We start from the raw sequence: 27,454 nt of genomic DNA on the forward strand, positions 1-27,454 counted from the left end.
ATGATCACTTCATGGCTGCTGCAGTGTTGCAATATTTTTCGGGAGGGCTTATTTTAGCGCATGTGCTCAAAAGCCCAATTGGGCTTATTATCCGGGGAGGTCTCATTTTCAGGGAAACTGGGTAGTAGCATCTTTTCCCTTTCTTTTCCTCATTTTAATGCCCTTATTTTTTGGAAATCCTTCTCATCTGAAGTGAGATCTGTGCATCTGAGGAGAAGGCCTCTGAATCCTATCAGTAATCTTGGAAAGTACTCTTAACAAGGCAGGCAGAAGTGGATTTCTATCTAGGCATTTCAGATAGGAAATTCTGGACATTACATATAATATTTTTGTTAAAGCCCAAGTTAACTATTAAGCCTGGGTTTTTTTGGTCTTGCTTAAAATAACATTGATATTAGCAGTTCACCCTCACTCTTACAAACTAATCTGACTTCATTTCTTCCACTCCTACCTCCACACAGCAACAAACAACCATTCTTAGAGCTATTGGGGAAAGTGCTAGTTGCAAAACTGCCAACATGTTAGTGATGCTATATTATTTGTTGTTCACAACAATGGGTATTTCTAGGCACTTGATTATCCAATCATGTGGCAAGGACTTGAATCCTTTCTTGCAATCAAAGCAAGTTACCTTCAAGTTGATCTTTTCTTACAGTTTTTTACAATCAACTTGCCATTTAGGAACTGATGTTTTGTTCTTTTGTTGTTTGTGCAGTTTCCTTTCTGCTCAGGTGGAATCAGCTTGTTTTTAACTAGATGCTGTTGGGTTGCATCAGCTACTGCACCAGTTATAAGTTCAAAAGTTCTAATTGGCTTGTAATTGACTAGTGCTTCCTCTTTTGTTGGATCTTTCATTATCAGGTAGGTTTTGCCAGATGTTAACCAATCTTCAATTTCACCCCTTCACACGAAACTGCTTGGCAGTTGTTAAACTGCTTGTTGAACTGCTTGGCAACAAATCAGTCAGATGTTTCAACTAAAAACTGAGCAGTTCATCTTCATCTGGTGCTGACCGATTCTTGATCTTCCTTGTCTTTTTCTCTACCATTTCAGCTTCTGTTTTGTTTTTACCTACCTCCTTTAGCCAGGCTCTGTTCTTCTTATTGAATCTATTTGGGTTGTCCCATAGCTGAACCCAGAACTGCACTATTTACTCTTTATCAGGTGTTGACTGGTTCAACGCAATCTTTCCACTAATGGATTGGAAGCTTCAAATGGATATATATCCATTATATATATATGTTGTAATTGTACTGATAAATAAATAAAGGGAGACTAGGATAGATCTATTTCGAGCTAATTAGCTCTCATCAGCTAGCCATACCCTTACTGGGATTAGAACCCGGGCTGTATATATCTTAGGCAGGAGTCTTAACCACTAAGTCACGGGTTCTCTTCCTTATCAGTTGAGCCAGGGAAATAGGTATGTATTTGTGTTACAACCCCTGGTATGACTAAATATGGGAGGAAGGTCACTACTCCCTCTTTCTGTCCTTCGGCTTATCACAGAAGACCATGCAGGCAGAAACCCATATTTTTATTTTTAATGTTGCCTTTTTATATTTGTGTTGTAATTGTACTGATAAATAAATAAAGGGAGACTAGGATAGATCTATTTCGAGCTAATTAGCTCTCATCAGCTAGCCATACCCTTACTGGGATTAGAACCCGGGCTGTATATATCTTAGGCAGGAGTCTTAACCACTAAGCCACGGGTTCTCTTCCGATATATATTAAAAAAAGAGCTTTTATGTTTCTACCTCAGCCTAGCCCATGCATATTTGTTTTATTTAGAATTCAGGAGTGCTTAAGAGGATAACATCACCAAATTATGAGATCAATTATTAGCATGAATCTCTTCCCTGCAAAATCTGCCTTTTCTGTGTCTTCCAGCACTTTCAATTATACATCACTAGCAGTCACTCCCCATAAGCTAAAAGAAAGTGGCTGGGATTTGAAGCAGCAGTCCTGATTTATTGGGCCACTTCTGTGGGATAAGCGGTTACCAGGGTCCTGTGGACTTTTTCCCCCCACCTCTGAGGATAGCCTTCTGAAAGAGCTACAGCCACAACTGATTGTAGCCACAACAACAGCTGTTGTCCCAGTATTACCACAAAAAGGAAGCAAAAGAAAAGGAGATCTGATGACTTCCTGGAGAAATGAAATCTAGAGACCATGTTAAGAACTTGAGAGCTCTATTTTAATCCATTCAGAATCTCTCTCCTTATCAAGTCTATAACCAGAAGTCATGTATGGCAACTCAATAAGCAAGGAAGAATGCAAGGTTTGGCGTCCTCTCCCTCCTGAGCCTGCAGAGCAGAGTGGGCTCAGCACTGAAGGTAATTGAATGAAAACCTGGCTGTAGAGGGGGCAGGGATCAGTGGTGGGTCCTACTGATTCGGGCAGGTTCAGCCGAACTGGTAGCAGTTTGGCGACCTGGGTTGCTGGAACTGGTAGCGACCCAAACCTGCCACACCCCCGAACCAGTTCTCATGGTGGTGCCTTCTTGTTTTTGGATTCTACACATGCGCAGAAGCAGTTTTATAGTACTGTTCATGGCGTATGCTGCACATCAAACGTGTGCGCACTGCGCAACCACAAGCGAACCAGCAGTAGCAGCTGCCGGAACCCACCCCTGGCAGGGATGTGATACAGCACACTTCATAATGTACATAATGGGCTTCACTGGCTGTAACGTTGGCTTGTAGACTGCCATCTATATGGAAAATGTATCTAAAGCAGGATTAAAAGATACAAACATGGGATCTGATTTGATCATCAGTTCCAGGAGGGAAATGAAAGGCTGAATGGAAATCTGGGATGAGACCACAAGCTACTCGGAATGGTCAGACAGAGAAAAGGAGAAGATTCCTGCAATTGTAATAGTTATGTAGAAGAAAAAATTGCTCTAGAACCACAAGCTATTCTTTCTGAAATTTCTTCATATTTATTGCTGTTAAGAATGTAGGGCTTTAACCTCGAATGTATCTTTTCTACAAATATCTCCACTGAAGATTCACTAATGTTTTTTATAACAGGACCATTCCCTGTGCTGAGTTGTGGTCTACCCACCCATCCTTGAGTTAGCAGGAAAACTATATTGACAAAAATGTAGTGCCTTTATTCTGTCTGTATTGCATCTATTTTGATTCAGTGCCAAAGAGTGCTTTCCTCACTATGCACCTATAGCATAAAACAGGAGGCATTACTTAAAACGATTGATTCCTTTGAATTGGCTTCCCTTCTAACATCTCAGTTGGCAGCAAAATGTTTATCATGACAGTGATTTGGGAATCTCCAAATTCAGCAAATCTGAATTCCCGTGCCTTTTGTCTTGGTAGACTAAGTGCTGAGAAGTGAATGAGATCAGACATGCAACCACACAAAACCTCACACAGTCATGCAGAAGCTGACTTGGCTATTTCTACGAAGGAGAATATAGAAAAAGCAGTGGAGTGCCATTAATCTTTCTTGTCTGATCAAACTCACCCACCACCACCACCACCACCAAAAAAAAAAAAAAAGGAAGATGCTCAGTTTCTAGAGGAAGCCAAATGTATATTGTAAGGATGAGCAAAAACTAAGTCAGAAATTTAGTGTGTTGCTTGAGCAATGAAGTTAAAGGGTAGCATGCGTCTAAAGAATGTTGTGCACCTTGTGCACAATCCTTGTACAAAAAGTTTCATAATCGCGAGGTTAACTTATTCCATTCCCTTTGGAACAGATTATGATAACTGCAGCGTGGAAATTAACTATGACAGTATCTCGCTACCTTGTGAAAGGAAGACGCCAGCTAAACCATTGGATCTTGATATAAAGGCTGTTACCGGTATGATATCTGTATTCCTAAATCTGCTTCAATTTCACTCAGAGTCTTTCCTTCCGAGGAGTCTTCAACAGAGGCCAGCCACAGCTTTGTGGCTGTGAAGAAAGAGTGTTCTTCACTCTCTTTGATGTTTTGTTTTAGATTGGTACACATTTTGCAGAACAGAAATAATAGGGTAAGGATGCTTAAATTGTAATTTGGATACCACTATCAGGAACTCGGGGAGTAAAATTGGAATTGCCAGGCCATTGCAGTGTCATTGTAAACAACGAATGAAGATAGGCTCATAGTTGTTTTTCCCATTCATTACCTTTCAGTTTCTTATTATCTTGCAAATTCAGAGGGGGGAAAAATCAATCTGAAAATATATCCATTTCCATGAACATTTGTCCTTGTAAAGCACAATTTCTAGAGTTGCTATTTCAAGCAATTTCTTCTTATTGTATTGTGCATATGTTCCAACGGTGAGTTCCTACCAGTTTAGCCTGGTTCGGCCAAACCAGTAGTGATTTACCAGCCTGGGTTGCAGAACCGGCAGCAGTGGTGGGTTCCTGCCAGATCGCACCGGATCGCGCGCGCTCCCGTTCGGCAAGGAACCCGGAAGTACGTTCCTGCCCCGCCCCTGGCGATGGGACGGCGCTTGCCTGCGCTCCACCAGCTCGGCTGGGACCGGAGACGTTTTTTCAGCGGAGCGGAGCTCCTGAAAGGGACGCAGGCTCAGCCTGCCAGGCTGCCACCGCTCCACTGAAGTCATGTCTGAGCAGAGAAACGTCTCCGGTCGTGCCTGAGCTGGTGGAGCGCAGGCAAGCGCCGTCCCGTCGCCAGGGGCGGGGCAGGAACGTACTTCCGGGTTCCTTGCCGAACGGGAGCGTGTGCGATCCGGTGCGATCCGGCAGGAACCCACCACTGACCGGCAGTGATTGGCCACGCCTCCGAACTGGTTCCCCGGTCACTGCAGTCCTCGCTGCCGTCTTGTTTTGGAGTTCTGCACATGCGCAGAACAATTTCTATTGAATTGTGCATGTGGCGCGCGCAAAGCGCACACATGAGAAACCAGCAGTAACGCTGGCTAGAACCCACCCCTGGTATATTCCCTTAAAACATAGGCTTTGTTTGCTGCTTTAAAATGTTCACATTTTGTGTGCGGTTTTGAGCTACAATTGCACTTCAACGTTCGGAAAAGTAAATTGTGGTATACAAGTTTTCAATTTACGTGTGCAGTGTGCACAGTGCTTGGTGTCATATTTCATTTCTCTAAAATGGAAAGTAAATACTTTATTGCTTGAGATTTTGTGCCCTCTCTGGTGACTATCCATAAGGAAGGAAAAACAGTATTTGCAGAGAAGGTTGTTTCTACAAGAGATTTTCTAAATCTCTTATAGGAGTAACCTTTGTCAATTCGCTCAATATTTTCAATTCAAATCTTCTTCAATTCACTACAGAATGCTCTAAAAATAGGCAATCTGCACAGGAGAAGTATCGTTCTACATCTAGCCCGATGTATTATCCTGCATTTTACCAAATGAAGGGTTGGTGTTTTTCCCCCCCAAAATCTGTAAACTTGTTTACACTGTTATGACATTGGAAACCTCAGCCATGCTTTGCAGCCTATGAGGCCAATCTGATTTATACTGAAGTCTTACCAAGGCTCTAGGACTCATCTGGTCCATGGAGGTTTCAATATCCTGGTGCTTATGCTTCTTCAAAACTTAACTTCCTTCACATCCAGCTCACTGCTCACAAAGGATTATCTAATGCAAATGTAGCATGTTATCAGGCCTATGCCATCATGTCATCGTAATAGCAAAGTTTACAGGAGAAGGCCTTCTATCTGCAGGTTTCTTGCTACATCACCATGAACATGGAGCTATGGAGAGCCTTTCTTTTAGTAGCCCTGGCCGCGCAGTGATTGGAATGCAGTATTGCAGGATAACTCACTGCTCACTGCCAGGAGTTCGATCCTGATTGGCTCAAGATTGACTCAGCCTTCCATCCTGCTGAGGTCGGTAAAACGAGGACCCAGATTGTTGGGGGCAATAGGCTGACTCTGTGAACCGCTCAGAGAGGGCTGTAAAGCACTGTGAAGCGGTATATAAAGTCTAAGTGCTATTGCTACTTTTTTTTGTTTTTTGCAATTGAGTCTCTTTTCCCCCAACCCTACTACACAGCAACCTTTCAGAAGTTGGATTTCATTTTTGTTTTTGACAAGATACTGGATGAAGGTACAGTAGATAATGCACACAGTCAGATGTGTGGATTGTGGGAGGAACAGAATAAGTCCTTTTCTTTTGTGAAAGGTGAGAAGAATTGTGTTAATCCATAAACCACCCAAGCGGGCGATGGAACCAATGGGATGAGAACAAAGGATATTTAACTGCTGACTACCTTCAAGGCAGCATGGACACTGACTGTCTGATGTTCTCTACCTGCTTCAGGTTTTTTAAAAAAAATCCATATATGCTAATAGTGCTATGGATATGAACATAACACAGAAATATTTGGGCTGTTAGTGTGGAAAGCCTGTGAGAAGGTATTCCCCTATCAAAAGGCATGGCAAAGCTATTGTACCCTCTTTTCTGGATCATACATGATGCCTGAATAGACGCAAGTATATTCTTGTAAACAATTGTGAATGAAAGGGTGTTTCCACAATCCCTTGTCTGGGTTTAATTCTCACTTGTTTTTGGAGTTTAAATCCAGGCTGTGTCAGTTGAGGTTCTCCTTCCTTACAGGTCCATCCATCTTTTCTCCAGCTCAATGGAAAAAGTACTGGAAAAGAAACCGAATTGATGTACTCTTGATCCTCACTGGTATCTGTCTCCTCCTTAGTGTCATCTTCCTCCTCTCAAGTAAGTGATTACCAAAAACTAGTGGAGCAACCCCCATGGGCATCCCAACTCCATGAGATGAAAGCCATGGGGGAGGGCAATGACATTCACTGGAAAAGAAACATCGGCTGTGCTTAAACATATAAAGGATGGTATCAGCAATTTGGGAAGGAGGAGTGATTATTAATGTTTGGAATCAGTACCTACCGATGGCTTTTTCAGATTGTTCTTTTGCCCACTGGTTTTGATCTACAGCCCATTTCCAGTATAATTCCTGCCTTTCAAAACTAAATGGGAAATATTTCATAACCAATTCCATCAGAGCAGTCTTAGTTAACCCCGTGCAATCCAAGTGCTGAGACATGAGTTGGGAAAAATAGCCATCATGCAAAAGCACCCGGATTACTCTCAATCACCAGGTTCTTGCTACGGCTCCTGCAGACACAGAACTATCCTCCAACTACATGTAAGAATACATGAAATTACATTTCTTTCTTTTCCTTCCAGGTACTTCAATATTTCTAGAACTCAGGTCGCTAAATTTGAGCTCCACAAAAGAGGTCTGTGATGCTTCCCCAGCACCATTCAATTTCACAAAACTAGAGACCAGTGTTATAACCAAGCTCAAAAGCTTAGAACAACAATTTGATGAGAAGAGAAAAGTCAGCCTGCAGAAAATGGAAGAACAACTACTCAGAATAGAAAGAAAATTAGATATACCACAAAATTGCAGAGGTAAATATGAAAAACAAGTCAACATGACATCAGGAAAAGCAATAAGAGACCAGAATTCATAAACAAAAACCTCCATTCAACATATGCTTGAAGAATAAAGTAGTAAGGAAGCTTTAGATTTAAGTTATAGCAAACCTACCATAATATGTTTCCACAAAAGAATTTCTTTGACTGAGGTTCAGACAACCAACTAAGCCCAAACCAAACATATTACAACATAGTTAAGTGTAATGTGTGAACTCAGCCAAAATCAGGTCACATTATATCTCTGAGGATTAAATACATTTTACAGCCCGATGCAATGTACAATATATAGTGATATGTTTAGTTGCTTCAAGTAACTTACATTGTTCTACATGTACATAGGACAGGGAAATTGATATAATACTCTACTTTTCATTCACAAATACATTATCTCATTTTGAAAAAAAAGTATTAGGATTTAGTTCATATACTCTTCAAAGACAATATGGGGTTTCCACTACCAGAATCCTCTCTGTAGGGCTCAGATTGCACCCTTCTTCCTTATGCGTTTGCACCAATTTTTGGAATGGCCTTTTCTCACGTTAATGATTGATTGAAGCATCTAGTTTTGCATGCTCTATGACCCCAGCCATTAGAGCCAATTCACAAATAATTTTGTAGAAGATACACAATAAACCCAACTTCAATTTGCTCGCAAATTCCATGAGCATGAAGTTATAAGATTAACTTTTCTGGACAATATCACAGTAGCCTTGGAAACATCTACATGAGACACTATGGCGCAGTGGTTTGAGTGCAGTACTGCAAGCTACTTCTGCAATTTGGCAGTTCAAATTTCACCAGACACAAGGTTGACTCAGCCTTCCATCCTTCCCAGATGGGTAAAACGAGGACCCAAATTGTTAGGGGTGAGATGCTGACTCTGTAAACCACTCAGAGAGGGCTGTAAAGCACTGTAAAGTGGTATATAATTCTAACTATTATTGTTTTTGCTATGTCAGAAGTCTGATATTCAAAGAGAGATGAGGGAAGGGAAGGAGAAAAAACTCTAGGGGAATTGCATTTGATAGAGCAAAGGAAATTTGTGGTCCAAGATATCCAGATCCTTCCCCAATCTTTACTATGTCATCTACCTTTGGCCTAACCAACAAACCAGGAGTGGAAAGCAATGGAAGAAGTAATGGCGAGAAGAGCTACACATGTTAAATCTTCCTCTCTTTCACCCTGCCAGGCTGTAGCATCCAGCACTAAAACACTCTGTTGGTAAAGTCCTATTGAATTATCATTTTGCTTTTTATTTCTACATAAATTAAAATGATTAGAATTTAAAGTATGTCTCTTTCAAGCACAGGATGCTGCTGACCAATGAAATCTAACTATAATCAGAGACCATTCAGAATTAAAAGGAAACTATTTGTAACCTGATTCAGCATCTTACATAGGTTACACAGAAGAAGATTATTTAATTTCTGTTTTAGCCTGGTTGAAGAGAGGCATGCCTTTGAAATATGCATATGTTGTGAAGGAAGACTGCAGACTCCTGGCTGCAGACTCAAAGGGAAGAAATGAATGTATGTTGACTGGAAAACCACTGCCCCCCCCCTCTAATTTTCTCCTTGCTGTGCCTCTGGAACAAGGTGACTATTAGCATCCTGAATAGCTGGAAGGAATTCTGCCCTCAAAAATATACCCTAAAATGGGTTTCACATTTTGTTTTCTTTTTAGATAAAGTTTGGTATGCTTCTGCCGAGATTGTTCTATCTCATAAGGAGAGATCATTAGTCCCATATAATCCTAGGAATCTACTATATAATATTCAGCTAGAGTGGCATAATTGGAATTGTTCCTCTTCTTATATTTTTATCTTTTAATTGCCAGAAAGATAAGCAAAGATGGGATTCCCTTGTCTCTATCCCACCCAAGGTGTGGAGTCCAGGCGAGGGAGCTTCTGAGATTTAGGTCATGGAAGAGAAACAACTTTCAACTTTCCGCTCTCTGGACTCAGCAATCCACTATAGTGTTTGAGAAGAAAAGCTGACTATTACTTCCTTTTTCCTCTTCCTCATGGATATATGTGAGCTGGGAATTAACCCCTTTTAATGTGAGACCTGCTTTACCAAAAAAAATGGGAATAAAGTAAAGAAAACAAATGTATTTCCATCTTCATTATAGCAAATATTGCCACAAAGAAGAGGGAGTCAAACTATTCTCCAAGGCACCTGAGGGTAGAAGCAATGGGTGGAAACTAATCAAGGAGAGAAGCAACTTAGAACTGAGGAGAAATTTCCTGACAGTTAGAACAATTAATCAGTGGAACAGCTTGCCTCCAGAAGTTGTGAATGCCCCAACACTGGAAGTCTTTAAGAAGATGTTGGATAGCCATCTGTCTGAAACGGTATAGGGTTTCCTGCCTAGGCAGGGGGTTGGACTAGAAGGCCTCCAAGGTCCCTTCCAACTCTACTATTGTATTATTGTATTAAATATAAGGAATTTTAGTAATTTATCATTTTCTCTTCAAATATAACAAATGATATCTTCTTCATGTCCTATCCCTTACCTACAAATAAATCCTTAAAGCAGCATCATTTCAATCATAGTGTCAGACATTAAGTGCATTAAAAGTTACTAGAAATAACACTTATTTAACCTTGATCAAGTAAACCAATGTTTATATTCCTCCCTTTTACTTCTAACAAATGTAATCTTTAGTCCATTCAAACCATATCATAACATTTGATTTCTTTTCTTTTCTTCTTTGTCCTTTCTCATGAGATTATTCAAAACTTTAGCAACTCTGTTTTATAAATTTAATACAGAAAAATGATTCCAGTCATTCTCTTGGTTTATTATTGGTATATCCCTTTTAATTATTAAAATATCAGCCAGTTCCTTTTGTATGTCATGGGTAACTTCCTTTTTATCCCCTGCCATTCTTGTAGCCAGTTGTAAATCTACTTTCAACTCAGACACTCTCTTCTCAGGTAAAACCTGTTCCTCTTTCAAAATATCTTTTAGACAAAATTTATCCATTGAGGCAGATATCACGGTTGACATTGTTAATATTAATTTTTGACTTTCAAGAATGCCATTCTTTAACTGTTAATTAAGTTTATGTTCCTATCTTTTAATTGAAATCTTTAATTACTTCTAGTGTCCAATTTTTTTAAAATCTATTTTTTAAAAAATTCAAAACAAACACACTTTCTCATAGGAAGGATTCTTTATAGTTAGGGCTATATTAATTTCAAAATCTTATTTCACATTTATCTGGCCCTTAGTTTCTTTGTAGCTTTTTTTAAATCAAAGTTTGAATCAACCATTTGCTGTTTAGTAAAAAAAGTTAAGCTGGTAGTTTAAAATTTCTTTCATCAAGGATTAAAGGCAGACTCATCCAGTATTTTTCAGATTTGTCACTCCAAAAATTTCTAATAGATGAAAAGTAGTTAACAAGCAGTTCCAAATGCCATTAGAAAAGGAAGGATACAAACTTAGTGCTCTTTTAAAAATAATGACCAAGGTTTGAGCAATGTGATTATTTCCTATTATTTCCTCATCTCTCAGTGCTTAGAATTGTTTGCAAACAGCTGCCTTGAAATTTCCTTGCAAGGACCAACAGTTTGGAGTACTTGAGGGTTCTCTCTGGCCCTCTTCTTTTTTCAGACAGGTACGAAGAGCTGGTCTACTCACCAGCTCTTCATTCTTCTAATATATCCTGTTGCCAGCTCTGTTTTTTATTGAACTGTCTTCAATCCACCAATTTTCCCTTCCCGGAGTCTCTGCTCCCATTTTGAAAACAATTCTTCTGTACAACTTTCTTGTTTCAGATATTTCATGGCGGAAGTTTCAGACAAATGTTTACTACTTCTCTGACGCAGAAGAAAATTGGGAGACGGCAAAAAAAAGATGTGCTGATTGTAATTCTCAACTTGTCATCATTAATACCAAGCACGAGGAGGTAAACTCTACATATTACTGCAAGGAGTAGCATTGTTCTTTTCTTGTACACCTTCTTTGTAGTACAACTTCCTCACCTTAACCTTTTCCCACTGCCTGCCTCCTGTGTAGAATCTGAAAAGGGAAACCAAGTATCAGCACCTTAGTTAATAGCACTTAGTAATACCGTAGCACTTAGACTTATATACCGCTTCACGTAGTAACCATTATTTTAAAAACTTGGCCTTGTGCCGTGCTCATATATAAATACACATCAGAAAAAAAAATATTACTAGTCTTACTTTCATTTAGGCAGGAATTCCATAGATCAGACTAGTATTGTTTTGTCCTTGCCTCTTTTAGCCCTATGCTATTTGTGTTCATATACTGTAGACCCAATGAACCATAAACTAGCTAACTACATTTTAGCTTTGTGCATTGTGAGAATCAGTTTCGGTTGTTAATCTATATCTTGGATATTGTATATATTGGATTAACTGAATCAACTGTGCTTCAGTTAATCATAGCTAAGTGCAACCACAATCTCTTCTTCCTCTCCTTGTCCAAGCTTCTCTTCCCAGTTTCTGCTTCTTTGGCTGGACACCACATATATTGTTCTACAGGTAGTCTTCCACTTACTTACGTTCATTTAGGTATATCAAAGTTACAAGAGTACTGAAAAAATTGATTTACCACCAGTCCTTGCAGTTACAACCATTGCAGCATCCCCAGTCACATGATCACAAAATGGACACCTGGCATCCAGCATTTGTTTATGAAAGTTGCATTGTTCTGGGGGAGTCACATGATCATCATTTGCGACTTTCCCGGGTGTCTTCTGACAAGCAAAGTCAATGGAGAAAGCTAGATTTCCTGCAGTGGTTCGCTTAACAACCACCTAGAAAAAAGTTGTAAAATTGGGCATGACTCACTTAATAACTGCCTTGCTTAGTAACAAAAATGCTACTTCCAGTTGTGGTCATAAGTGGAGGACTGCCTGATAGTATTTTTCTTGACCCAAAATATTGTGGGTCCATACAAAGACCTTATTGGCACTCTCTGAAAATTAAAACATCTGGCAGCTCCAGGGACTTTTTTAAACACCTTTTTTATCTGCCTAGAAAGATAGCAAATGTCAGCCACAGCAATATGGAAATGAGCCTGATTGGAGGAAACAACCTCACAAGGTTGTTGTTGTGGAGAAACTAGGAGAAGGAAGGAGTATTATGTATGTTTGCTGCCTAAAATTACTTACAAAGTGTTGGAATACAGTTTTCTTGTATTTTTATTCAACAACTACACTACAGTAGTATTTAGCCAGTAAATGGCAGTGTTTACAAGTTTGAATCTATGGTATATACTCTAAGTTCTTTTGTTCTAAGTAGAGTTTCTGTTTCCTATGACAGTTAAACAATTAAGCAGTAAAACACATGGTGATTATACTCTTTGTTTGATCTGTGGTGCTATATATAAACAGAATTTCTAACAAAGTAATAAAGGTGGAGCTAAAATCTAATAAATAAATACATATATCTTCTGATAAATACAGGGCTCTCCAATCAGGACAATTGTTAGATGGCAGCCACGAACTGAAGCTTGGCATGTCTCTTTGCTGCCCTTTAATGGGCATTCAGCTTTTTTCCACCATAGAAATGGGAAAAGCCCCAGATAAATGGACATTTTATAACTGGCCACACTCAGCCATTTAGTGAATAGCAAGCTCTCATCCCATGGCAGTTGCTGCATGCTTGTGCTCATCAAATGTCTTCCAGTGTGCCCATCGGCCCAAAATAAAAGGGTATGCTGGTAATAAAGTATAAAGGGAAGTGGGAAGGGAGTAAGCAGCAGACAGCAACTGTTAAAAAAAACATTCAGCAGAATTAGTAAACAGAAGTTGTTTATATTTTGTTTCATTTTACAGTTCCAAAATGAAACAAGGACATAATTAAACGTCAAAATTAAAATACATCTCACAAACTAAAATTCCATGAGCTGATTTTTCCTTGAAATCCAAGACGTCAGGTGTTAAACCAATATTTCTTTGAATTAATCAGAATCACTGGATTCTTTGTCTCTACCCCCCCCCCCTTCTTGATTCAGTAAATTATTTGGAGAAGGAATAGTAGTTCTTGCCAGAGACAAGGACTATTAACTTGCAGAGGGTTTTAAGACTATGGTGGTGGATACAAATCATGAAGTTCTTCTGTAAAATAGTATTATTTGTTTTTTTAAACAAAAACTGCCAGGGCGAGCACATTGACAGTAACTAAGGAACCATCTTGTAATGTTACCTAGGATTTGTCTTAGCTGTTGACCTCCAAGGTAGTAGTAATTGTCTGCCACCTGTTTTTTTGTACTTCTGTTCATCTTGGCTACTGCAGAAAAGTAATCACCTAGAATCTAGATTCGGGAGATTGTCAACACTGGTGGGGAAGCCACCAGCACTTGAGCAGCACTTGAAGCCACCAGCATAAAGAGATTATGATGAACCCCCTCCTGAAGAGCCTGTTCCTGCATTCCAGGTTTTGGTTAGCCACTCTCCACTCTCCAAACTATATTTTTAGGAAAGATTGTCAAGGCAATGGTGGTGGACTATCTTTGAAATACCCTGGATGAAGTATGTTATTTGAGCTCTTTTCTGCCAGGGTTCAGGCTCCAGTATGGGATGGAGACAACATTGGTTGCAGTCCCACTGCAACCACAGGACATGAAGAGGGGTAGTATGTCCCTACCGGTCCTTTTGGGCTTCTCGGTGACTTTTAATATCATCAATCATAATAGTCCTACCTGGACTATCTATCATGTTAGAGATTGTTGGCACTAGCACTGCTGATGTTACCTATTTTGGGTAATGAAACATCTCCATGAAAACAACCAAGCTAAGATGTCCAAGGACATTCTCAGTCATCCAGATCATGGTTGTCTGAAAGGTGCTTTTTCAAAAGGCAACTGGGCTTTGTTTTTCCTTGAAAACGTTTTGCTTCTTATCAAACAAGCTTCTTCAGTTCCGCCATTCTGCAGTTCTGAAGAAGCTTCTTGGATGAGAAGTGAAATATCTTCAAGGAAAAACAAAGAAAGTCTAATTGCCTTCTGAAAAAGCACCTTGAAAAAGCTTTTTGGAGAAATGAAACATCTTCAAGGAAAACACACCCTTTGGACAACAAAGCTCAGAAAACACCAAGGACCCCTTATTGCTGGCACTGTTTGCAGCGCTTCCACCTTTTTCTCACTGAGCAGTTTCAGACAGAGATAGTGGGGAATGAAAACTCAACCCATTGGCCATAACTGATGGGCATCAAAAGAGGTCAGTCCTCCCTCCCATGCTTTTTAATATCTATATGAAGCCACTGTATGAGTCTTCAGGAGCTCAGGGTCCATTATCATCAATAAGCTGGTGACACTCAGCACCCTAGGTCAAGACTGTCAGTGTGAGAGTTTGGATGGAAAAGACAGAGATTGTAGCCATATAATATAGAACTGTTGTTTCCACATCAAGATTTGCTGTCAACTCCGATCTGCTTATAGTGATTCATGCCTTCATCACCACCTAGTTGGAGTACTGCAATGCATTTTATATCAGACTGATCCCAATCTATACAGAAACGGCCACCGATTACTGATCCAGAATGTGGCAGCTCACATACTTACTAGGTTCCAGTGATGGAAGCATGGAATACTGGTTTTGTGGGCCTGCACTGGTTTCCAATCGCTGGGGACTACTATTTAAGAGATTTCAGTTAGAGCCCAAGCACAGTAGGACCAAAATTAGAAGGCACTTCATTTCTGTGACAGCACCAAAGTTGTAGAATGGCCTCCCAATGGACATCAGTCATTCCCTCCCTACAGGCTTTCAGAAAACTATTCACAATGAAACTATTCTGGAAACATTCTCTTAATTTAAGCATTGCATCACTTTTATTTTATTATTATTTATACTTTATTCATTAAACATGAAACTCAGCCAACTGAACATTCAAAAATGTATTACAAATACCATTGACTGGTGCTAATGGTTGATATGGATTGCTGCCAGCGTCCTAGGTATCAACCAAGTACCTTCTTAAAATATAAGATGTTCCGAGTAGCACAGTTTTTTGCAGTTCCACTGGTGTTATTGCAGGAAGTTGCAATTTGTGGATGTATCTTGTAAAATTCTTGGACATGGTGCCAAGTGCCCCGATGACAATGGGTATCACTGTTACATGCTTCATCCATGTAGTTTCGATGGCCAGGTCGCGATATTTCATTATTTTTTCTAGTTCTTTTTCTTCGACTCTGGCATCTCCAGGAACAGCGATATCAATAAACTGTACTCTTCGGCCCTCTGCAACCGTGATATCTGGTGTGTTGTGCTCCAAATGACAATCTGTTTGTGTTGTTGTTGTTGTTGTTGTTGTTATTGTTATTATTTCTGTTTGCTTCTTATCGCCACTGAGGCTTTCTCACATTATTGGCTTTAAAATTGTACTATGATTTGTTAGTATATTCTATGCTCTGTAAAATACCAAAATGCTAGAATTGCACGCTACAATAGATAGGCAGGCAGGTAGGCAGGCAGATAGACATATTGCAGATTTCACTTGCATGGCATTTGAACAGAGATGTTTCCTCCTAGGATTTTCTGATTCAGACTTTAAAACAATCAATGTGGCTTGGCTTAAGTGATAAAGAGGAAGAAGGAGCTTGGCGTTGGGTTGATGGATCACCACTGACAAAAGGGTATGTATGTGTGTGAGAGAGTGACATATAGACATATTACGTACATACATTTTAAAAATCACAGAGATTAGAAACTTGCTTACTGAGCTATCTTGAATCATATTTACTCTAGCTCAGCAGTCCCCAACCTTTCTGGCTTAGCAGCCCAGCAAGGGGGTGAAGGAATAGTTCCTTGTGAGCGGCAGGCGGGTGCACACAGCTCCATTTGTGTCAGCGACAGGTATATGCGCCTGCTGCTCACGCAAACAGCTTCACGCATGAGCGCAAATGGCCACTGCTCGTGTGAGGGGAGCTTTGCGTGGGAAGGCAAATGGGAGCTTCTCATGCAAGGGGAGCTTTACATGCACTTGCCTGCTGTTTACGCAGCCCAGTTCCAAATAGGCCACAGCCCGGTAGTGGGCCGTGGCCCAAAGGTTGGGGATCCCTGCTCTAGCATGTTCTTTTACAGACACTGAAGCAAAGAGTATTCATTTAATTATTTACTTTTCTCACACCCTGGGTGACTAACAGTAAAATAAAAAAAATCAATGCTAAATAATAAAAATTGATTATTATACAAGCATATAAAAGAATCAACTAAAAGCTGAAGACTGGAAGAAAATTGCCCCCTTATCTTAATTACCAGCAGCGCCTACATTGTTCACAACTTCAATATATCCAGAATTTCATGCCCACTTTATGTTGTCACAAATGGATATGATAAATGGATTGATATGGAAAAGATGTAGACCTGGATCAATGAAATCTCTGACTTACGTAACAGATGAACAGTGATTAACTCAGCAATGTTCAGGAAGACATTGTAGGAACCTTCTCATAACTGACAACACTAATTTGGAATTCTGCTATCTTGTCTCGTTATGGTGTAGTCTAACACCCTCTTGTGTTCTTTTTGGAGGATTTATCTGTTAGATCTTTCCTATTTACTTAATATTTTTATTTATCCAAATCTGGACGTTTTATGAAATAGAAATATTTATGAAATTATGTTATGGAAAAATGGATAAATGACTGGCAAAAACAAAAGGAAATACTCCCTCAACAAGTATTTAGCTTGCCAATATTATACAAGTTACTGATTATGCTTTTGTGTAATACCATGTACACAGGCAATATAAAGATTCTAAATAAAGGAAGATATGATTGCAATCAGCAGAATTTAAGAAAGGAATAATGATTTTTGCCCATTTTCAGGAGCTGGAGAACAGGTGAACCCAATAATGGTGGGAGAAATGGTGAAGATTGTGCTGTCCTATATAAAGAAGGAAAATGGAATGACATTCACTGTGAAGAACGAGTTAAGTTTGTGTGTGAGAAGGAACAGGTCTCTGTGCAATAAATTTCCTTGTATGTGTCTCCTAATTCAAGAGGGTTTCTCTTCTCCAAATTTGGTAGATAATTCTCTGTATAATGCTTATTTGTATGAATAATTGAGATCAACACATGTTGCTTTAGTTACCTAGATAGTTCTGTCCAAGCAGGACTCTTAGTGATAGCTCATATACACAGTATTACCTTTGATAAACTTTCTTCTTATAAAACCAGCCCTCTGCATGAAACAACCTTGTCACTTGTTCACGAAGACTGTTTTCAATATCATCATAACTTTGCTGAAATGTAAGTAGAGCAGCTTGGTAGACGAACATTTAAAGTAAAATGGAAATTGTTGTATTCCCTAAAAAGATATGAAATTCCCATAACCTCTTTTTTTAACTCCAGATTATTTTGCACTTTGCCATATTCCTCCCTAGGCTCTTTTTATTTCAGTTCACAGAACCATTTGGCAATGCCATTTGGATTCTGTGTCTCCTACAAGTACTGTATCTTATTGTTCTGATTTAAGGAGCATCATCTGTAGATTTTGGTATGATAATTGCACAAAAAATCATTTTAAAAACGCCAACACCATTGACAATGCCTCATTGGAACCCTTCTCCATTTTTGATCCAAGATTAATACTTAACAATAGAGCCGTGGTGGCACAGTGGTTAGACTGCAGTATTGCTGGCTAATTCTGCCAACTGCCAGGAGTTTGATTCTGACCAGCTCAAGGTTGACTTAGCCTTCCTGTTCTGCCTCGGGTGTTGTAGGCTTGCTCGGGGCATGCAGTTAACTCCACGCTTAGGAATCTCTTTCAGATCAAGTTTATTATCAGGCATTCTTAATAGCAAAACTTACAGTTCAGTGTTAAGATACTTCTGACTTTTCATAATCTGTCCCATCACGTGGTGCAAAAAGATGATGATTTTACTCCCATGCTTAGCGGAGATACACACTACTATTCTGGTTCAAAAGGCATTCAAAACTGCCCGGCTATAAACCTTGCATGTGGGCAAAATGCCCCAGTGGCCAATCATCAACAGAGATGTGATCACATGTCATGGAACTACATTTCCCATAAGGCAGTCTCTGCCTACATTTCCCATGAGGTAGTTTCTTAAAGGAGACAGTCCTTAATTACACTAGCTACATACTAGTGGGGCAGCACACGTCCATCCTTCCAAAGTTGGTAAAATGAGGACCCAAATTGTTTCCGTAGACTGTTAGAGTAGACCTCTGAAACACTATGAAGTGCTATGGGTAACTCTCGACTTACAACAGGGTAGTCCTCAATTTACAATAGTTCATTTAGTGACCAAAGTTACAACAGCACTGAAAAAAGTGATTTATGACTGTTTTTCACACTTACGACTGCTGTAGCAGTTTCCACGATCTCATGATCAAAATTCAGATGCTTGACAACTAACTATTTATGACAGTGTCCTGGAATCATTTGATCATCTTTTGTAGCCTTCTGACAAGCAAATTCAATGGGAAAGCCAGAATCACTTAACTGCAGTTATTCACTTAACAACTGTGGCAAGAAAGGTCATAACAAGGGGCAAAATTCACTTAACAGATGCTTCACTTAGCAACACAAATTTTGAACTCAATTGTGGTCATACATCAAGGACCACCTGTATAAATGCTATTGCTATATTCCTCCAAAGAGGCAACTTCTTGAACATCAGAAAAGCTGAAATGGAGGATCATCGCTAATAAGGAAGCCAGAAAGGCAGGAATTTCTGACCTGTGTTTGCAGTATTCTTTTCAAATTCAGACTTAAAATGTGTCAGTAAGCAGCAAGCAACTCTGCAAAATTGAATTTTAATTGTAAATGATGTTACAGGGCTATTTGCAAACTATATTTTTCCGGCTTGGCCTAGGGCACCTCCAACTCAAATTGGACCTTCGATCGGAATTGCATGACTTTTTTTTTTCTCGGCGTTCTCCAACAAGGATTATAAACGGCATGTTCACCTTGATTTGTCTGGACAAATGTTGACAAATAAAACGAAATAAATAAATCAGTGGAAATTTTTAAAAAATGCACTGCGGTTCGGGATCCCCTTCCTTCCCCCCTCGGGTGAATCTGCAGGCGCCGAATGCAACCGAAACGGAAACCCCGCCTGAACTTTTCGTTTTGTCGCGCAGCGTTTTGGGGGGAGGGGAAGCCAAGGCCGCGGTTTCATCGGCAAACCAAGTGCCGAGAACGGCGGGCGTAACGCCCCAAGGCCGCGAAGGAGTCCTGGCCGCTTCCAAAGTCGAGCGCTTTTAAAGAGGACTCCGCGCCCGCTTCCTGTTCCGGGGGAGAGAGGGGAGGGGAGAAAAGGCAAACCGCGGAAGCCATCCGAAGCAGGGGCCGGAGTCCGTGGCGGCGATGGGGGCTCACTTAGCCCGCCGGTATTTGGGGGACTCGGAGGTGGAGCCCGACCCTTCCGCCTTGCCCTCCTTCGATCCCCACCTTGGCCTCCCCGAGCGCAAGGAACGCGGTGAGCAGCGCCGGAGCAGGTCGCGAAGAAGGAAGGTCACCCCGCGCTGAGCTCCTCCCTTCTGGCTCCGAGAGTCCCGGGCTGGGCGGTCGGCAGCTCTCCGGGACTGAGAAACGTCGATCGCGCAGATTTTGGCCCGTGGAAGCCTGGGATCCAGAGGGTTCCAGGCTCTTCTGCCCTCCCCCTACCCTTTTTTACCCCTTTTTGGTAGCTCCTGTCGTGTCCTCCACCGGCTTCCCTCTCGGAGTGGTTATCTATCTATATCTATCTATCTATCTATCTATCTATCTATCTATCTATCTATCTATCTATCTATCTATCTATCTATCTATTATATATATAATCTCCCTCCCTCCTTCCCTCCCTCCCTCCCACCTACCTACCTACCTACCTACCTGATTTATCAATCGTTTACAAGATAATAGGTATACGAATAAACATGAGTATGAATGAAAAGGGGTACAAATAAATGGGGACAGTAGGACAGGGAGAGTAGGCATGCTGCTTATGCACGCCTCTTACTGAGCTCTTAGGAATAGGTTGAGGTCAACAGTAGACACTTTAAAGTTAAAGTTATGGGGATTTGAAGATGTAACAACAGTGTCAGGTAGTGCATTCCAGGCATTGACCACTTCTCCCCCCCCCCTCCATTGGCCTCTCCATTGGCCACCCAGGGACACAGTGTGGAGCTTGTCCCCCAGGTTGCCTCTTTCTCAGTGGGATCGTCTACGGGAGGCGTAGTATATGTGCCATTGAGAGCTAATATGGTGTGGCGTGGTTAAGCACGAAGTGGAGCAACCAGGGACAAGTTCCTCACTCAGCCTACCTTTTCTTACGAGACAAAGTGGGCGAGAGATGCATGGTTTTTTTCTGGCTCTCTAGGAGGAGAGGATTGCCCCTTAATCAATGCATTGACAGGGATCCAGGGGATCCCATCTGCATCAAAGGTGCTTTTTCAAGAGGTGACTGGACTTTATCATTTTTATTCAAAGACGTTTCGCTTCTCATCCGAGATGCTTCTTCAGCTCAAAATGAGAAGCGAAACATCTTCGAAGAAAAACCAGAAAGTCCAGTTGCCTCTTCAAAAAGCACCTTTGGGATAACCATGACCTGGATGACTGAGAATTTCCAGAGCCGATTCGTCTGCAAATTTCTGTCCAAAATGAGAACTAAGTGATATTTTGGGCATCCACTAGATGCTTTCTTTCTTTCTTTTGTATTATAAATACATTTAATACAATCATCCATTCCAATGGACTCTGGGTAGCTTGCAAAATATAATATTAGATCAAAATAATTTAAACAAAACTTAAAAGACAGGTTGGACTAAAAACAACCATCCAAACAAACTACAAAGATCCCACCCCAATACGTTAACCTCAGGCCTAAGAGCAAAGGCAGGTTTTCAGGGCTGTTCAGAACCCCAGGAGAAAGGGTGCCCTCCACATCTGGAGGTGATGTTGTTCCAGAAGGTGGAAGCCTTTCCAGAAAAGATGGACTTTCTAGATCACACAAGGTGACAATTTTTAATAGAAGGGACCTGGAATGCACCCATTCTAGAACATACCAGGCAAGAAGAAACAGTGGAAGAAATTCCTGCCAGAATTGAATGTGAATCCTTTCTCACAGCTTAAACACCTTAAAGTTCAGGAATATTCCTTTATCCCATTGTTTTGCAAATCTATGCACGCCACAAACTGTATGATTGTTTGAAGAGAAATGTGTCTTTGCAACGTTTCGGCAGGATCTCACCTGCCATCTTCAAGCTGTGGGCTTAAAATGTCACCTAAAATTTTAAGCCCACAGCTTGAAGATGGCAGGTGAGATCCTGCCGAAACGTTGCAAAGACAATCTCAACCTTACACGGGAAAAGACCCGAATACAACAAAACCAGCATTTATATATATATATAAAAGAGCACCTGTCATTTCAGATCCATCATGGCAGCGCATGTTAGCGGATATCCACTCACCTGCTGCCTGCCATGTCCCTCACCTTGTGTCACTGCCGCATCACCAGCTGTCCCATTAAAGTGAGTGGGACTGTTGGTGAGTCAAAAGCGGGTCAGAGGAGGAGCCACTGCGGGACAGAGATGACAGTCGCTCTTTAAAAATTTTGATTTAAATCAATCCTTTTTACTTGTGATTTAAATCGTGATTTAAATCGACTTGATTTAAATCAAATACATCCTGTTAGCTTTCACATGAATATTAGTCATTGTACACATTCAGGCAATGATATATCTGCCTGAAATATATTGATATGATGCCTTTGAAATCTGTTGATACATTTGGAGAATATATCATATATCTTCGTTGGCTATCTTTTTTTTCCCCCTTCAAGATTATTCAGCTCCTTCCATTTCTCTTTGTAGCACTTAATTTCTAGTCCCTGAATCATTACTACTGTCTCTATTCTGTAAGCCTCTTCTAATATTTTTGGATTAAGTGTGATACATAAACTGAACATCATATTTGAGGTAGGAGCTGATCTATGCAAAATAAACGAACAATTATTTCCTGTGATTTGGAAATTGTACTTTTGTCATTGGTGGTGCAGCCTGTAATTTCATTTGTCCTTTTTGTAATTGCTGGCTCTTGTTCAGTTTGCAACTGGCTACTACTAACCCTTTTACAAATAACCTTAGAAGTACTCTCCATCTTTATCTGTTCATCTTTCTCGTGATAGAAATTTTGCATTTGTCTGTTAAATTTTATCCTATTAGTTTTAGCCATTTCTCTAATCCAATGATTCTCAAACTGTTCATTTTTTAGTGGTCTGTGGAGTCCATTAGATAGTTCATAATGATGCATCAGTGGCTGACAAAAAGTTTATTGAAGGAAATGAGTGATAATATAATAATGTTAGTATTACAATTCAGATATCTGATAATACTGAGGAGGTCTCAAGTGTAGTTGAAGTGCAAATGAACATTTTTATCAGCAAATATATACTAATACTGTAATGGAATAGAACACAAAAAATAACTCAAGTGGTAAACATTTTTTTGCATAAAATCTAATTTTAAAAAGCTTTTAAAAATTCAGATGATAGGAGGACATATTTAAATGCAATTATAATTAGTAATTTATTTTCTCCAAAATATGCAACTTCCATTCTCCTAAAGTAAAAAAATAAAAGGTAAGTGTATTGTTTACATGCTTGGCCCTTGCTGCTTCTTAATTTCTATTCGGTAAATCTCAGTTATAGAAAGTTTTGCAAAATGCTCAAACTCTTCGAGATTTTTAATTATGCTTTTGTTTCCTAGGATATTAGCTACCAATTTTATCTAAGCTTTTTCATCCAAGTCAATAATAAAGACTTTGACAAGTACATCTTGACAGACTAAGTTAACCTTTTTTTCATTGAGTAACTTCTTTAATAAATTGTGGGAGTGATAGAGACACGATACAGTAAAGCACTTAATAAATATCTTATGATATTCTTATTAGTAAGCTGATTAAGCATGGACTGAATGGCATGACTGAATGATTCCATAACTGATTTCAAAATAATACTCCAAGAACACTCATCAGTCATTCTTCACGAGATTGATGTGGTCTGTAAATTTTAATTGAACAGGTTCTCTAAATTAACTTGCTGAACATGGTTTCAAAAACTGCTTTTGCAGCATCTGTTAGAGAATTCTTGAAGTTGGTCTTGAAGAAGAGCTTCCATTTAGATTTTAATCTCCCTTTCCATCTTTTCCTCCTTCTGTTTTCTCCTACAGTGATGATAGCAACACATGAACAGATGAATGATGCCCAGATTCCTTACAAATTCCGGGATTATTGTGCCCATCATTACATAATGTGGATGAAGTGCAAACGTGACACATATCCTTTTTCAATCAGAGGGTGCAAACATGAGGCGCATGAGTGGCAGTACTGTGAGCATCTGGAGTAAGTCAAAGCTATGGCTTTAATCTGCTTTGTTGCTATACTTTGTCCTTTATTCTTCATTCTGTAAATTAACTATGTTTCAGAAATTAGAAACTACCCTGGATTAGAAGCACTGCCTCTATATCCCTGTAATTCCTTTATTAAATGTGTTCTGTTTCCACCATAAAAATTCAGTGAGTTTTCAAAAAAGTAGGATGGGGTTGGAGATTATAAACGCTTCCATGATGTGAATAGGGAAGAGATCATGATAGTCAACCAAGTAGTTTTTCCTTAATTCTGATAAACCTTGATTTAATTTTAAAACACTTTGCCCTGATGGAATAGGGCCCCAATCACTGAATTCCCTAAGCAAAGTTATGTGCATGAGGGTAAATAATAAATGAATAATTATTCCATTGTTCTCTAGCATGCATAGAGAATACCACACTAAGACCTTGACTGTAGAAGATAAGTCTGGGGACCAATCTGCCTCTGTAATAAAATGTCTGATACTTTAAATATGAAATAAAATTATGGCATTCAAGCCAATTAACATGCAGCAAGAAAAGCCTGGTTTAGTAGGGCCAAACAGATTTGAACTGACTTATACTTGTATCCTTTGTGTTAGCTATGTTATGCGCATGAAAGAATTTGAACGAGAACGGCGTTTGCTGGCTAGGAAGAAGCGCATCGAAGAGCAGGCGAAAATTACCATAGAAACCTAATTAATTTGGGGTGCTTCTCCTCCTTCCTCTTAAAAGAAACTTCTGGACTTGCTATATTGAAAACAATAAAAACATTATGTCACAGTTGGGTCTCAGATGTTCACTGTGATTCCTACAATGAAATGAATGAATGCACACCTCGGACCTAAGGCTAATAAATGTTCATAAATGCCAAGGATCTGTAAGTATCTTCTTATTGGGAGTCCTAATCTTGCATGACCAGTTCTGACAATTGTGCCAATGAGATGTGTCTAGTTATGTTCAGATGGAACTGTACCATTTAGTTACTTTTATATTTTCTCTGTATTCAGCAACATAAGCTTTCAGTTTCATTCTGGATGAAGGCAGCTGCTTCCGAATATTATGTTTGTATACATTCTGTGCATTTACACTACTTCATACACAAAGTTCCTTTTACAAAACATGGAACTTTTGGAAATGACCAGTGCTGGAGTCCAAAGGCCAGTCAATTGTGCTAAACACCAAGAATTGCTCTGCCTCATCTGAAATAAGAAATAGTGGAGCATTTTGGGCTGCAGGTCTAGGCATTGTACTTCCTGACTGAATTATTTTATTATTTATCTAAAATGTTTCTTTCTTTCAAGGAAGGTAACATTGAAGCAGTTCTAGTAGAATCAGGACATAAATTACTGTAATGAGGCTGTCTCAGTCATAACTGATATACCCACGTGGCTGCCGGCCCACTTCTGCTTGCTTGCAGCTGCAATGGAACAGGAGGCCAAGCAGTGTGAGTGCCATGGCCACGAGATGAGGCAGGTGTCAGGCATGCATGGCCTGGCTATGGGGGTCCTGTGGGGCATGTGGGGCAGCTCCACCCCCACTGCCTCACCCCAAGCAAGCAGAAGTCAGCCGTCCTTATAAAGGGGAAAAAATAAGACACATCCCTCTGAAAATAAGTCCTAGTGCTTATTTGGGGCCCAAACAGGAAACATGGGAAGTACCTCATGGAACCTCATATTAGCAATATGGAGTAAGCAGAAATCCTCCAGCGATACTTTCTGGAGATGACTATCCATGAATAAGTGGAACCCACTCTAAGGCTGTTCCACCTATGTGAAGGTTAGACAACTTCTCAAGTGATTCCTGGGATCAGGAGCCATTGAGAAGTATGGCAGAATCAACCTGGTACTATTCAGTGTCTCTCTTGGCAAAGCTTATCCAAAGGGCAGTTCAAACAGTTTCAGTGCCAAAATGGAGTCAAAGCCCCTACTGAATTGACCTAGAAAGTCTATTTCATTTGTGTGACTCTAAATCAGTCACTACACACTTTTAATACTTTGATCAGAGAGAATTTGTCACTAGCTGTGATTGGGCCTTTTTTTAAACAAACAGAGTCTTTCTAGGAGGGATCATTCCTTGTAATAAGAAATATATGAACTCAGCTGAATACCCCTTTATGATAAATATGATAAGTGAAGCTTAATTATCGGAATCCAATTAGGTACCTTGTACAGATCTAAGGAGACGCGTTGGCTCAGTGGCTAAGACACTTATCTTGTCAATCAGAAAGGTCGGCAGTTTGCCAGTTTGAATCCCTAACGCCGCGTAATGGAGTGAGCTCCTGTTTTTGGTCCCAGCTTCTGCCAACCGAGCAGTTCGAAAGCATGTAAAAATGCAAGTAGAAAAATAGGAACCACTTTGGTGGGAAGGTAACAGTGTTCTGTGCGCCTTCAGCATCTGGCATGCTGCCCACATGACCATGGAGATGTCTTCAGACAGCGCTGGCTCTTTGGCTTTGAAACGGAGATGAGCACTGCCCCCCAGAGTCTGGAATGGCTAGCATATATGTGCGAGGGGAACCTTTACAGATCTTCAGGCTTTAAACATTGGAATAATTGTTCATCTAGGGCCTTAGACTTTTCTACTGATTGAACTGCTAAGTCATGATGATCTTGATTTAGTTTCAAACTTTAGAGACAACGAGTTCTTTACACAGGTAATTCTCGGCTTACAAGTTCATTTAATGACTACTCAAAGTTACAATGGCACTGAAAAAAAGTGACATATTTTTCAGTTATGACTTTGCAACATGCCCATGATGATGATGTGATCAAAATCCAGATGCTTGGTAACTGGTTCATATTTATGACCATTGCAGTGTCCCATGGTCATGTGATCATCTTTTGAAACCTGACAAAGTCAATTGGGTAGCCAGATTCACTTAACAACTGGGTTAGTAATTATCAACTGCAGTGATTCACTTAACTATGGCAAGAAAGGTCATAAAATGGGGCAAAACTCACTTGACAAATGTTTCACTTAACCCAGAAATTTTGGGCTCAATTATGGTCATAAATTAAGGGCCTCCTTTATCTAGAGCCGGTTTGGTTTATCAGTTCAAAGACCAGGCTAGAAACTGAGAAACCATGAGTTCAAGGCCCACCTTAGCCATAAAAATCAGCTGGGTAACACACACTCAGTCACACACACTCAGTTTAACCCACCACAGACCTCTTGTGGGGAAAATAGGAAGATGTATTGCATTTGTTTGCCGCCTTGCGTTATTCATAAAATAAATAAAGATGGGAAACAAAGCTCCACTGGATGACACTGAAAGGATGCAAAGTAGAGGGAAAGTCTCTTGATGTCTTCCACCAAAATATTCAATAATGTACACTGAATTTGATGAAATTTGAGAAGCTTCTCTCCATCTGCTTTTTAGCTATCTCGCAACCCTTTGCATAGCCTAGCTGAAATGTAGAGGGTGAAGCAGCTCTGCACTATAGTAGAGGTTGCTCAGATTTTATTATTCACCAATCTGGCATTTGGTAACAGCACCGGTAGGCCATAAAGCAAGCCTGTATGTTTACCCAGCTATCCAATCAAGGACATAACCAGTAATTGAGAAAGATATCTGCACCAAGCCAGACCAGTTCTGGAGAACTGGTAGCGGAAATTTTGAGTAGTTCGGAGAACCGGTAAATACCACCTCTGACTGGCCTCGCCCCCATCTGTTCTCTGCCTCCTGAGTCCCAGCTGATCAGGAGGA

General features: G+C 40.1%; 2 protein-coding genes across 4 annotated transcripts; both read left to right on the forward strand.

The window, feature by feature from the left end:
- Positions 1-2,203: 2,203 nt before the first annotated feature.
- LOC309385105 (low affinity immunoglobulin epsilon Fc receptor-like) lies at positions 2,204-18,441 on the forward strand. Of its 3 annotated transcripts, none has more exons than XM_081939206.1 (7): positions 2,204-2,339; positions 3,725-3,813; positions 6,558-6,675; positions 7,162-7,389; positions 11,199-11,329; positions 15,923-16,038; positions 18,207-18,441. In XM_081939206.1, the coding sequence occupies exons 1-7, from the start codon at positions 2,249-2,251 to the stop codon at positions 18,226-18,228; spliced, it is 795 nt and encodes a 264-aa protein (XP_081795332.1). In that variant the 5' UTR covers positions 2,204-2,248; the 3' UTR covers positions 18,229-18,441. The 3 variants fall into 3 exon arrangements, with proteins under 3 accessions (XP_081795332.1, XP_081795330.1, XP_081795331.1); XM_081939204.1 differs by lacking the exon at positions 18,207-18,441 and adding an exon at positions 17,221-17,509 and having other exon boundaries at positions 15,923-16,026; XM_081939205.1 differs by lacking the exons at positions 3,725-3,813; positions 18,207-18,441 and adding an exon at positions 17,221-17,509 and having other exon boundaries at positions 2,219-2,339; positions 6,559-6,675; positions 15,923-16,026.
- Positions 18,442-19,642: 1,201 nt separating this feature from the next.
- Positions 19,643-24,528, forward strand: NDUFB7 (NADH:ubiquinone oxidoreductase subunit B7). The gene is made up of 3 exons (XM_081965564.1): positions 19,643-19,838; positions 23,569-23,740; positions 24,348-24,528. Exons 1-3 carry the CDS (start codon positions 19,727-19,729, stop codon positions 24,442-24,444), a joined length of 381 nt encoding a protein of 126 aa, XP_081821690.1. The 5' UTR covers positions 19,643-19,726; the 3' UTR covers positions 24,445-24,528.
- Positions 24,529-27,454: the final 2,926 nt, after the last annotated feature.

The sequence above is a fragment of the Natrix helvetica genome, assembly GCF_964273705.1.
Source record: "Natrix helvetica genome assembly, chromosome: 1".
Lineage (NCBI taxonomy): Eukaryota > Metazoa > Chordata > Lepidosauria > Squamata > Natricidae > Natrix > Natrix helvetica.

Bases quoted from the DNA above. Each gene is read 5' to 3' on its own strand.
- LOC309385105 (XM_081939204.1), top strand. From the start codon at position 2,249: ATGTATGGCAACTCAATAAGCAAGGAAGAATGCAAGGTTTGGCGTCCT. The intron at 3,814-6,557 runs ATAAAGGCTGTT...TCCTTCCTTACA, and splicing joins CTAAACCATTGGATCTTGAT to GGTCCATCCATCTTTTCTCC. The intron at 7,390-11,198 runs GTAAATATGAAA...TTCTTGTTTCAG, and splicing joins TATACCACAAAATTGCAGAG to ATATTTCATGGCGGAAGTTT.
- NDUFB7 (XM_081965564.1), top strand. From the start codon at position 19,727: ATGGGGGCTCACTTAGCCCGCCGGTATTTGGGGGACTCGGAGGTGGAG. The intron at 19,839-23,568 runs GTGAGCAGCGCC...TTTCTCCTACAG, and splicing joins CCCCGAGCGCAAGGAACGCG to TGATGATAGCAACACATGAA. The intron at 23,741-24,347 runs GTAAGTCAAAGC...CCTTTGTGTTAG, and splicing joins CAGTACTGTGAGCATCTGGA to CTATGTTATGCGCATGAAAG.